At 51.6% G+C, this 13108-nt stretch overlaps 1 protein-coding gene across 1 annotated transcript in view; it reads left to right on the top strand.

Moving 5' to 3' along the window:
- The window catches only part of FKBP6 (FKBP prolyl isomerase family member 6 (inactive)), a gene marked incomplete at both ends in the record, with an annotated part of 70198 nt that overhangs the window by 43453 nt on the left and 13637 nt on the right, over window positions 1-13108 (top strand). Inside the window, one exon of the mRNA XM_080830412.1 lies at window positions 12183-12287. Within this exon, the coding sequence (XP_080686538.1) occupies window positions 12183-12287 (105 nt within the window). The remainder of the gene's footprint in view (window positions 1-12182; window positions 12288-13108) is intronic.

Below are 13108 nucleotides of genomic sequence, written 5' to 3'. Positions count from 1 at the left end.
GAAACTTTTGATTAAAGTTTACTTTTTTAAAAGATTATATTTATTTATACGAGAGAACACAAGTGAGGGAGATGGAAAAGCAGGCTCCCTGCTAGCAGGGAGCCTGATGCGGGGCTCGATCCCGGGACGCTGGGATTATGACCTGAGTGAAAGGCAGTTGCTTAACCGACCGAGCCACCCAGGAGCCCCATGACTCAAGTTAATTTAATAAATGATTGCTATTGTTAAAAAGTAAATGAATTTGACACTATGAAAAATACTAATAAAGTATCACTTCCAACTGTTCTGAATACTGAGAATAATCTCATACAAAAAAAAATCTTGCTAGGAATTGCATCATACAATGGCTCTGTCCAAATAGAATTCATAAAATATACAACTTTTTTTTTTTTTAAGATTTTATTTATTTGAGAGAGGGAGAGTGGGAGCACGAGTACGGGGTAGGGACAGAGCGAGATGGAGACGCAGACTCCCACTGAGCGGGGAGCCTGACTCAGGGCTCGATCCCAGGACCCACAGATCATGACCTGAGCCGAAGGCAGACGATTAACCAAACGAGCCACCCGGGCGCCCCTACAAAACATACAATTTAAAGTGTACAATTCAATAGTTTTTAGTCCATTAGCAAATACGTACAGTCATCACCGTAGTCAACTTTAGAACATTTCAACACCTCCAAAAAAATCATAATAGCCTTGTAACCTTTACCTCTTCTCCCTCCCTACCTCTCCCAGACTTAAGCCAAAACTAACGTACCCTGTGTTTCCTACAGATTTATTATAAATGGACATTTCATATAAATCAAGCAGTCCGCGGCCTTCTGTAACTAGATTCTTTCATTTAGCAAAATATTTTCAATGTTCATCCGTGTTGTAACATGTATGAGTGCTTCTTGCCTTTTGATTGTTGGATAGTGTTTCATTGTATGGAACTACCAAACTTGGTTTATCCATTCATCGGCTGAGGAACATTTGGTTTGCTTCCATCTTTTGGCGACTATGAATGATGCTGCTATAAACGTTCATATACACAGTAGTTCTGTGGCTGTATGTTTTCATTTGTCTTGGATATATATACCCAGCAGAGAAATTGCCAAACCATATGGTAACTGAATGTTAAACTGTTTAAAGACTGGCCAGGTCATTTTTTTTCAAAACAGCTGTATCATTTTGCATTCCCACCACCTGTGCCTGAAGGTTCTGATTTTTCCACATTTTCACTAACACTTGCTATTATCTGATTCTTTGGTTATAGTCATTCTGAGGGTGTGAAGTGGTATCTTGTGGATTAGATTTGCATTTCTCTAAGGCCTAATGAGGCATTTTCATGTGCTTCTTGGCCATTCATACTTTTTTTTTCTTGAGAGAGAGGGTGCAAACTGTGGGAGGGACAGAGGGAGAGAGAGAGAGAATCCCAAGTAGGTCCCATAAGCATGGAACCGGGCATGGGGCTCGATCTCATAGCCCTGAGATCATGACCGGAGTCAAAACTAAGAGTCAGACACTTAACCCAGTAAGTCACCCAGGTGCCCCTCATATATCTTCTTTAGATAAATGTTTATCCAGATCTTTCGCTCATTTTTAAATTGGGTTATTTGGTGTTTTTTTTTTTTAATTATCGAGTTGTAAGTGTTCTTTCTATAGTCTAGATACAACTTCTTTTCCAGATACATGATTTGCAAAAATTTTTCCTATTCTATCAGTTTCTTTTCACTTTCTTGATAGTGACTCTTGAAGCACAAATTTTGGCAAGTTTTGATCAGTTCCATTTTCTATATTCTTGTATTGTTGCTTGTGGTTTTGGTGATGTAGTCAAGAAACTTTTGCCTAGTCAAGGTCATGAAGATGTATCCCTGTGCTTTCTTCTGAGAGGTTTAGAGGTTTAGCTCGCATATTTAGCTCTCTTATTTTTGGTCCATTTTTAATTGATTTTTTTTATATGGTGTGAGGTCAGGATCGAACTTTAGTTTTTTGCCTGTTGCTCTCCAGTTGTGCCAGCACCATCTGCTGGAGACCATTCCCTCCCTGTTGGGTAGTCTTGCCACCATATCAGTGAGCATTGATGCACGGGGGTTTTTTTGGACTCTCAATTCAATTTTACCAATATATACATCTATTCCTGTGCTAGAACCACACTGTCTTGATTATTTTGCTTTGTAGTAGATTTTACAGACAGGAAGTGTGACTTCTCCAAACTTTTTTTTTTTTTTTTTTTAAAGATTGTTTGGCTATTCTGGGTCCTTTGTATTTCCACATAATTTCAGGATCACTTGATCATTTCTGGGGGTGGGGGGGGAAGCAGTTGAAATTTTTGCAAGAGTCTCATTGAATCTTTAGGTTAATTTAATATTAAGTCTTTCAACCTATGACTTAATAATATTATTCTGGATCTCTTCATTTTTTCCTGTGGATTCATCTTAATTCCTTGAGTCGTTTTTAGTTTTGCTTCTACTCATCTCTTCTGTGCTGTTTCTGGCCCCCCCCAAAAGAAAACAGAACAAAAGACCCCCATTACATTTCTATATATTATAGGTCCAATAGGCCCAACATTATACACATATTATTTTATGTTATTGCTTTTTAAAGAAGAAATGTGCATTTATACTGCCTTTTATAATTACATAATTACCCGCTGCTATTCTTTTTTTTTTTCCCTCTGTGAATTCTGTCACTTGTTTTGGAATCACTTGCTCTCAGCTTAAAGAACTTCTTTTAGTACTGCCTTTTTTTTTTTTTTTTAAGAATTTTATTTATTTATTTATTTGGGAGAGAGAGAGGCACAAGCAGTGAGGGAGCAGCAGAGGGAGGGGGAGAAGCAGGCTCCCCACTGAGCAGGGAGCCCAACTCAGGGCTCGATCCCAAGACCCGGAGATCACAACTTGAGCCGAAGGCAGACACTTAACTGACTGAGCCACTCAGGTGCCCCTTTAGTGCTGCTTATAAGGCAAGTCCGCTGGCAACAAATGACCTCAGTTTTTATTTATTTAGGAAAGTCTTTTCTTTTTTTTTTTTTTCGGTCTTGATTTTTGGAAGCTAGGTTTGCCGAATATAAACTTTTTGGTTGACAGGTTTTTTTGTGTGAGAATTTTGAATGTGTTACCCCAGCACCTTCTGGCCCCATCTTGTCTTGTCTTTTTTTTTTTTTTTTAAGATTTTTTATTTATTTATTTGACAGACAGAGATCATAAGTAGACAGAGCAGCAGGCAGAGAGAGAGGAGGAAGCAGACTCCCTGCTGAGCAGTGAGCCCCATGTGGGGCTCGATCCCAGAACCCTGGGATCATGACTGAGCTGAAGGCAGAGGCTTTAACCCACTGAGCCACCCAGGCGCCTCCCCATCTTTTCTGAGGAAAAGTCAGCTGTCACTCTAATTGATGTTCCCTCGTAAGTGACAAGCTCTTCTCCTCCTGCTGTTTTCAAGATTTTCTCCTGTTTCGACTTTCAGCATTTTTACTGCAATGTGTCTATGTGTGAATCCACTGTGTTCATACTCTTTGGAATTTGTTGAAATTCCTGGATGTGTAGATTAGGTTTTTGTTTTGTTTTTGTTTTTGTTTTTTCAATTTAGGAAGTTCTCAGCCATTATTTCTTTGAATATTTTTTCTGCTCATTCCTCTCTTCTCTTATCTAGTACTCCCATTATACGTATGTTGGTGTGTTAAATGATGTCCCACATCTCTCTGAGGATCTGTTCATTCTTCTTCGTTCCTTTTAAATCTCTGTCCTTCAAACAGCAGACTCTCTATCAATCTATCTTCAAGTTTACTGATTCTTTTTCTTACCAGTTCAAGTCTACTGTTCTGTCTCTGTAGTGATTTTTTTTCATTGTACTTATTATAATTTTCATTTTAATTATTATACTTTGTAACTCCAGAATGTCCATTTGATTCCATGTATAATTTCTCTTTATTGATATACTCTACTTGATGTGACTTTATCATCACATCTTGCTTCACCTCTTTTGTTGCGGTTCCCTTTATTTTTTTGGATATATTTATAAAATGGCTCCTTTGAGGGTTTCATCTATTAGATCCAATACCTGGTCATGCTCATAGGCAGTTTCTGTTACCTGATTTTTTTTCCTGATACATGAGTCATGCTTTCCTGTTTCTTTGAATGTCTCATTTTTTTTTTCTTGGAGGCTGCATAATTATAGAGAATAGACATTAGATTTTAGATAATATACTGTAGGAGCTCGGTATGGTCCCCTCCCCTGGGGCTTGTTGCTGTTATCTGCCTATTCATGTGTGTAGTGGCTGAATGGATTATTTGTTTCATCCTTTCTCATTCTCAGCGTTTACACTCTGATGATGCTCCTAAGTGGGTCCAACCATGGATATGCCCACAGCCACCCTAGAGTGACACCAGTTTTGGTGGGGTTCTCTTTGACTGTCTCATTCCCTGACTGCACATGTCTATTAAGCTTCCCTGATTGCTAGCTAATTATTATTTGCAACAATGTGCTATGGCATAAATTGTTCCCAGACTGATCCAATCAAATCTGGGCTCATTTGAAGGGATGGTTCCGAGGTCAATGCTTGAGGGTTTTTTCTGACCCCAGTAGGGCTCTTTCCAGGTATCTCTTTCCCAGATCCCCTCTGACAAACTAGCCAGCCTACAGTTTAGCCTAATTACTAGCTAAGGAATTAGTAATTCCCTTTCAAATACATTTTACCACAACCCCCACTGTTTTTTAGAGCACTCTAGGCTTGAACTTCTTCATACTAAATGAAGTCAGTTCCTTTGGGAAGCGACTAGGGGCCTTCTGTTCTACAGTCTGCCTCTTCCTCTAGGTAGAACCTCTGGGCCATGACTCTGGAGCTGGGTATAGGGATGGGGTGTGCTTCTCTCTGACGGACAGTTGTGCTTTAGGAGCTGAGTGGTCGGGAGAGGGGAAGGGCAGTGGCCTCAGGTCTTCCTGGTTTTCCTCTTGCACGATGGAACCTCTGCCTTATCAGTCAAGGGAAGGAGATTGGGACCTAGAATTCTCAGTGGTCTCAGGCTCATGGCAGAATGGGGACTGGGCAGAAGTGGCCCCAGAGCAAAGTCTGCGCAACAGATAGCTGGGGGTGGGCTGAGAAGCGCTGGTGTCCTGCCCCTTCCGGGAAGATAGCCCTCTCCCTGGGAGCTGGAGAGAAAGGGACTTCAGTATTCTGGGCTGCACTGATCTGGAGTGGAATTACCATCTGGATGAGCTGGAGGTGGGGTGGGGTCAGTGTTGGTTCCAATACCATAGACTCTCACTCTTCTCACCGACTTTTAGTAGATTTTCTTGAACGAATGTTTCTTCATTTGTTATATGCCTTGAGGACCATTTCCAAAGGGTGCCCGGGTGGAGTGATGAGCAAAGTCCCACTCCCACCCCCGGGTGGACAAGCAGTGTGAGGGAGAAATGTTCTTTTGCTGTTTTAAGCCCCTGAGAGTAGGGAGTTTAATTACCACAGCAAATCTGGCTTCGCAGTTTTCGAACATGAGCACGCCCTGGAATTACCCAGAAGGCTTACTAAGCCAGAGTGCCTTACCTCCAGAGGTTCTGATTTAGCAGATCTGGACCCGTGCTAGCGAATTCTCGTTTCTAATAAGTTCCCAGGCGAAGATGATCCAGGACTCACACTTTGAGAACCGCTGTTCCAACCATCCTTTCTGACACGTGGGGATAAACAGTAGGACAGCAGTACCGGCCTCCTTGCAGTACGGATTACTGCACTAACATCTGTAAGTCATTTAGAATAGTGTCTGGCACACAGGCAGCCTTAGAACTGTTATTAATGTGTCCCAAGGTTTTCTTAATATAAAGATATTCTCAGGTGTTTAAGTTTTAATACTTTTTGGCCTTTTACTGAGAGAGCCCAGATGACTAGACTTCCCAGGATTTTTAGCAGTCTCTTTCTTTCTTTTTTTTTTTTTTTTAAGATTTTATTTATTTATTTGACAGACAGAGATCACAAGTAGGCAGACAGGCAGGCAGAGAGAGAGAGGAGGTAGCAGGCTCCCTGCAGAGGAGAGAGGCCGATGCGGGGCTCGATCCCAGGACCCTGGGATCATGACCTGAGCTGAAGGCAGAGGCTTTAACCCACTGAGCCACCCAGGCACCCCCAGCGGTCTCTTTCTATTCCTTCTTGATCCACACTCATAGCTACCCCAGCTGCTAGGAAAGATAGTCATCGAGGCCGGATTGTTCAGTAGACAGCACGGCTCGCCATGCGCAAAGGTGCTCCAGCTTTGTGACTGTGGTCCTCCTCTGTCCCCATCGGGCCAGGACTCGGTGCTCTCCTTTCTGATGAACCCAGTACGAGACCCCACAGCGGTGCTGAGATGTCCTCCCCGTGAGCAGATGGTGCAAACAAGAAAGACAAGAACTGCGCCGAGTCCAGGAGAAGGGGGCGTACACGGCTTCTGTTCCGCCCCCGTGTCCTTCCAGCTACGGGAGGCATCAGGAGGCTCACCATCATTTGGGAGGCTGTGGTCCGACGGAAGAAGGCCAGAGCAGAGCCCTTGGCACTCCTCAGAGGGAAAGAATCGTGGGACTGCCCTAGACCAAACGATGGCACTCCGTACTTTGATGCCCAGGATGGAGCCTGTGCCAGTAACTCAATTCATCCTCCCAGTGGAAAGCCAGTACCACTATTACCCTCCGTCTACAGTCCAGGGAGCTGAGGCACAGAGAGGTTAGGTGATTTGTCCAAGGGGCCACACAGCTAGGTAGGAGAGCCAGGATTCAAACCCAGAAGGTTCTAGAGTCTCTGCTGTCAACCCTGCCACGGAATCCCAGCAGTGTAAGTGGCACGTGGACAGGAGGGCGGACAGGCTCCGTCTTGCCGTACCCACTGCTGTCGCCCCAGCCCCGGATGGCCGCCTTACCTGTGGGAGGTTCCCCATAAACTTATGTAGGGTGAGTGAGCAAATTCCGAGTTTGGAGCTGGGGAGACAGTTGAGTATGTGCTCATCGCTTGCACAAAGGAGGCTCAGAGAAGAGAAAGTCCTCTGAGGTCTCCTAGGGCGTGGTGTGGCCAGAAGCAGTGCCCTTAGGCTAATTAGATGAATTAAGTGCCTGCAGGTCTCTGCCAAAGCAAGAAGGGGAGGGTGGGGGGGTGGGGGGGGAGGCAGCCCGGTGGGGAGGCAGCGAGGCAGCCCCCGGCAAGGGGGGGGGCGGGGCACACACGACCCCCACCGCCCCCCCCCCCCCACCACATCCCAAGAGACAGACACCGAAGGCAGCTCTGCCATCATCTGAGCTCAGACACAAGGAAGAATCCGGGCTTTTCCACCATGACCTCGCCAGTGGGCTGTGGCCAGAGACCCAGGTTCACGTCCCAGCTCCAGGGAACCTGCCGTCTGGGAGAGTTCACTATGCAGAGGGAGGGCTGTGAGTGTGCGTAGTTCCCAGACCCGGCCCCAGGGTCTCAGCCCCCAGAAAGCTGCCTCTCCTCTGCCCAGCCCGAGCCAGGAGTGGATTTCCCAGAGAGCGGCTGGGACCCTGGTGGGGTGTGATCTTGCCTCAAATAGGTCACTTTTCCAGCCGGTCACTTTTTCCCGCTGTGGCTGACCCAGAGACAGCTGGCAAACCGGCTTGCCCGAGGAGAGGAGGTGGACGGGAGGGCAGTGAGCAGACCGCCTTCCCCCTGCCCTGCCTTCTACCTCCCGGAGCCTCAGTCCTATGCCCGGGGTGGGGCCTCAGCGGAGGCCTGGGCTGCCGACAGAGACAGTGGGCCCGAGGCCCTGGGGTCCTTGCTTAAAATGCACTCTGGCCCCACTCCCAGGAGTCCAGGACCTGGTGTCTCCATGGTGAGGAGCTCCCCAAACTGCTTTTGGGACCCTCTGCCCGAGGAGTCTCACCCCAATACCCAACCTGGTTCACGGTCACCCTAAGTTCCTCCTTCCCATTCTGTGCCTCCATTTCACGGGCGGCCCTGATGGTGTAGCGGGGGGTCCTGACTCGGGATTTTCTGCGGACGGACGGCAGCCCAGCCCCAACCCTTATTCCTCACCACCTCTGATCTTTCCCCAACTTTCCTTGGCCGAGGATTTGTCCTGACCCCTCTGCAGTGGGCCTGAGCCAGCCGGGAAGTCAGCAGTCTTGGCCTGGTGGCCGGGGCTGCAGGGGACCCACCCAGCGGCTCCGTCTGGGAGGTGCCCCCCCACCCCCACTGCCCCGGTGGGGATGAGGGGCAGGCGGCCAGCCTGGTGCCCGGTGGGGAGGAGGAGGTGGAAACTTTGGCCTGATGGTCAAATGAGGCATGACCGGAGGGCGGGGCCTGGGGGCGGAGGGCTTGGCCGGGCCAGCTCTGTTCCACGCACAAGCGTGTGCCCGATGCCATGTGGCTATTTTTACTCCTGCCAAGGAAACAGCGTGATTTATGGGAGGCCTTGTCCCCTCCAGGGCTGTGTTATAAATACACCTGGCCCCACACTCTCGTTCACTTGGAGAGGAAGCTCGGGCCCTGTCCTGTGTGGCCTCCCTCCTGTCTCCCTCCCCAGCCTCCCTGGGTCGTGCCCACATGGGGCCTTTTTGGGGGCGGTGTCCTCCCCCTCCCTGCCAGCCCGTGGTAGCTCAGCTCTCAGTCACCAGGCCTCAGTATGAGTGGGTTTATCAAACCCTTTCAGAAGTGAGAGTTGTCCGGCTCTGATGGGTCAAAGAGGAGAAAGGTTTTGTATTGGGGGTTCGCGCTGCCTTCACGGGCCAGCCCAGGTCACAAGAAGGAGAGAGGGACGCAGGCGGGAGGGAGGCAGGCTTAGGAAACACTCTGCCCCCCACTCCAACATGGGCCGCTCTGACCAGAGCCCCATCCCGGAGAGGAGCGGGCCAGAGAGGGCGCCCGTGTATCTGCCCTGAGGGGCCTCTCTGGGCCTGGACCGGTCCCCGGAGAGATCCCGCCTCGGGAGAGTCATCTGGGCCGTTCCATGTGTCAGGTCCTGGGCAAGTCCCTTGAGTTCTCTGAGCCTCCAGATTTTCTCCTGAAAATGGGCGCCGAGATGCCTATGTCCTGGGTGGGCGTTCGTGAGATTCAGGCCAGGCCGGACGCACAGGGAGGCGCTCAGGGCCGGCAGCCCAGGTCTGACATCATCGTCGTCCTCTGAGAGGCCCTGGCCTCAGGGACCGGCGCCTTGCCCTCCCGCTGCTTCGCCCCCTTGGGAACGTAGCTCGGTTGCTCCCAGGAGGGGGTCATTCTGCGCGGCGGCCGCTTCAGAGAAGTCCATGTCCAAACCCGGCCGAGCAAGGGTGGGAGGGGTCCCGTCCCAGACACTAGAAGCCACAAGCGATCCCCGGGGTCCCCGCCGAGTGCCAGTCCGCTATGGCCACAGCAATGCTGCCTGACAAGCCCCTCGAAAACCCAGAAGCTTGAAGCAATGAATATTTTAGCCGAGTCAGCAGTCCGGGGGCAGCCCGGTCGCATAAGCCCTTTTCCAGGCTCTGCTCACCTCCTGTCTACCTGCACGGATCCCTTTGGCAAGTCTCGACCAAGGCCAACTTAAACGGGGTGGGAGGCACACTCCTCCCATGGAGGGGGTCGCCGGGGAGGGAGTGACCCAACGGTCTCCTGGACTAACTTTGCCATCTGCCCCGGACCAGGATAGAGGATCCTGGAGATACTCTGGGGCGAGCAGAGGAAGAAGGGACAGATGTTGCGACATCCCTGTGCCCCAGCTCCTTCCAGAGCCTTCGGGCTTCTGTCTTGAGGGCGGGAGGTAGAGGGAAATGCTTGGCTATTCCTATGCTCTGCTGTTCCGCAGTTCTGAGTCTTGTGCTGGGACAGGCACAAGAGGGGATGGGAGGGGACGTCTGATGCCCAACCCCACAGTCGCACCATCTTGAAAAGGAACGATGTTTCCTTCTAGTACCTCCCACCGTAACTGACCAAGGTCCGGGCTTGGAGAATGACTCTGAACCGGAGAGTTTCTGGTGAGGAAAACAGCCCAGACAGGAGGAAAGAGGGCAGGGGCGGGGTCCTCTACTCCCTGTACTCCCAGGCCTGGGAATTGTGGGAAAGGAAGGGACTGTGGCCTGTGACCCCACCTGCGCCTCCGGATAGATGGGGAGGGGCTCTCTCGCCCTGCTGCTTGTTGGGGCCATGAACGAAACCGCCTGGGCCGAGCCGCATCAAAGCAGACACAGCGGCCAGCGCGGAGCTCTCCAAGGCCCATCTGAGAGCGTCCTGCGGGCGAGTCCTGGGTCAGAAGCCAGGGGTCAGCTCCGGGGACGGCTGTGATGGTCAAGGTGCCGCTCAGCTGAGGGCGACCGGGCCCAACCCAGGCCTGCATCCTGGGGACCTGCCGACACCAGCAGGGGCCAGCACAGCCCCCTGGGCCAGCTGGACCCTCACCCCTCGCTCCCTGTGCATCCTGGCCGCCCTCTCTGAGAGCAGGGAGGTGTGTTCTACTGTTGGCACCACTGTCCCCCAGAAGAGGTCAGAGCAGTTCACTCTCTTGCTTAACGTTCGTGGCCAGCCCCTTGCTCGGGGGGCCAGGGGTCCACTCTCGGCCTTCCCTGACTCTCTGCCCCCCACAGCCCACCGATGGCTCCAGCCACGCCAAAGCTGGCAGAGACCTCTAGTTGTCCCTTGAGATCCTTCCTCCCCTTTTTCCGTGGCATTTGAACCCCTGCGTTCGAGCTGGACATGTGGCCACCCAGAATAATCTCTTGGCTGTCCTTGTGGCTAGGGTGGTTACAAACCAAGTCCTGGCCAACATGTTATAAACAGTGTCACCTGTCAGCTTCTGAAAGCCTTCCTTCAAAAAACACTGACATGTCTATTTCCCCCCCTTCTTCTTCACCTCCTTCATGCCATTGCCTGGAATGTGGGTGCAATGGCTGGGGCTCTAACTGCCATTTTGGGCCAAGAGGTCAAAACCCACATTCCAGGGATGTGTGGTGAGAGCTGGCAAGAGCCTGGGTCCCTGAAGAATTCACGGAGCCGAGCCACCGCGTCAGCCCTGACTGCCTCCCTCCGGAGTTTTCCATGAGAAGGGGGGCAGGGGGCGGGGAGAGAAGCTTCTCTCTTGTTGAAGCCACTGCCTTTCTATCACTGTCACTAACGCACTGAAATTCTCACTGTTTCCAGAATGAGCCACATCCTTCCACACTACCAGATCTTTGCACCGGTCTTTCTCTTTCCCTGCATTTTCTTGTCCCCACTACCACCCGACAGCCTGAGAAACTCCCGTTTACCTTTAAAAACTCACCCCAGACGTCCTCTTCCCTGTGAAGGAATCTAAAACTACACTGATTTTAGGTCATTCATGAACCATTTCTTCTCTTTTTACTTGCATTTTTTTTCTTAAACTCTCAGAGTTAGCTGCTCCCAGTGGCGGGCTCCACCACCGGAGCTCACCCCAGCCTCAGTGCCCCGGTGCCCCTCGATGCCTGTCTCTCCAGCCCAGCAGCACGCTCGTGGGCAACTTTGTGCCTTTACTCTCCTGGTCCTTCAGGAAGTGCGATTCATCCGTGGGGTCTGGTGGGTGTACGCAGGGCCAGGGCGATTCTGAGTCCCAATCCAGCCCTTTCTGTCATTCTGCCCCCCTCACACCCGCCCCGGGCTGGCAAGAGGGTGGCAAGACAGTGAGGGTCAGCCCAAGCCAAGGGCAGACCAGGAGGCCACACACCGGGGCTGTGCTGGGCGATGGGAGATCCGCTCTGTGGTGTGGCGATGGGGGCTTCGGCCAGCGCCGTGGGGGATGGCCCAGGTGTCAGGGCTGCAGAGGGGAGGAAAAGGGCACTCCTGGAAAGCAGAGATTCCCCTCCCAGAACCTTACACAGCCCAGCCCCGGTGGACAGTCTGGGCGTTATTATTCCAGCCGGCGAAGGGCCTCGGGCTGGTCCGCTTCTGCTCCCAGATCTCTGGGACACTGACTTCCAGGGGACCCTCCCTGGAGCCAACCTTGTTCCTAGCAGGGACGTTGTTGGGGGGCTGGACCCCTCCTGGACAGAGCTCTCCTGCCTCCTCGTGCTGTGCCCAAAGACCAGGTGACCCCACCTGGAGGACTGGCCCCTGCTCCCAGGGGACAGGAGGGCTGGGCCATGCACAGGGGGTACCCAACCCGGCCTCAGAGCCACATGTCTTGAGAACAGACAGAGCCCCAACTCCAGACTGAACTCTGCCCTCTGACTGTGTCCGCATGGGACCGCGCCCAAGTCAGTACGTCGGAGAGGAAACCCACCTGTCCCTAAAGGTTCTTTGCTGTCCAGTTCTTACAGAGAAAGGCGCTGGGAGGACGAGTGTGATGACAACGAGCAGGACGGATTCAGGATAGTCCCCGGACTGGCCGATGAACGGGGCCGTGGGGACCCAAGGTATGCCCAGGTTTCTAAGCACCAAGCCCGGGCAGATGTGATGTTCCCCGTACAGTGAGGACAGAGCAGAGGCAGCGGGGCCGGCAGGGGTGGGAGCCTACAGGAAGCCAGTTCCGGCCCCAGTGAGCCAGAGATGTCGGTGGGACTGACAGGAGGGCAGACAGCCGAGTAGGGACCAAGGTCAGGCTCTCAGGGGGGGATGTCCAAGCTCAGAGGCAGGCCAGGTCAGAGACCTACAAATGATAGAGGTCCTTGTTGGGAAAACCAGTGCCGCCTTGTCAGTGCTCGGAGAGTAAAGGGAAGTTGAGGCACACCAGCAAGGTACAGTCAAGGTCGGGGAACCAGAGGCCTTTTCCAAGGATCTAGAATGTCAGCTCCACACGGGCAGGAACGCTGTCCCTTCTTTTTTTTTTTTTTTTTTTAATATTTTATTTATTTATTTGACAGACAGAGATCATAACTAGGCAGAGAGGCAGGCAGGGGGTTGGGGGGAAGCAGCACCCCTGCTGAGCAGAGAGCCCGATGCGGGGCTCGATCCCAGGACCCTGGGATCATGACCTGGCAGAGGCTTAACCCACTGAGCCACCCAGGATCCCCATGGAACCCTGTCCCTTGTCTGCTTCCCTCACCTTGGCCTCCTGGGGAGCCTCCTAGATGTTCCCAGGGGGCGCTGGCCAGGCCTCCCCCACCCCAAAGTTTCCCCCGTGGCATCAGACCCGCTTTGCCAGCGGGTGCACTGCTTTTAAGGGAAGACAAGCGAGGGCAGCAGGACTTGAGGCTGGAGGGGGTAGAGACAGATGCTGCCAGGAAGTGGGCGCGCC

This window comes from Martes martes, assembly GCF_963455335.1.
Source record: "Martes martes genome assembly, chromosome: 18".
Classification (NCBI taxonomy): Eukaryota; Metazoa; Chordata; class Mammalia; order Carnivora; family Mustelidae; genus Martes; species Martes martes.
The sequence above is the reverse complement of the archived record's forward strand: the minus strand, read 5'-3'. Positions and strand labels throughout refer to the sequence as shown.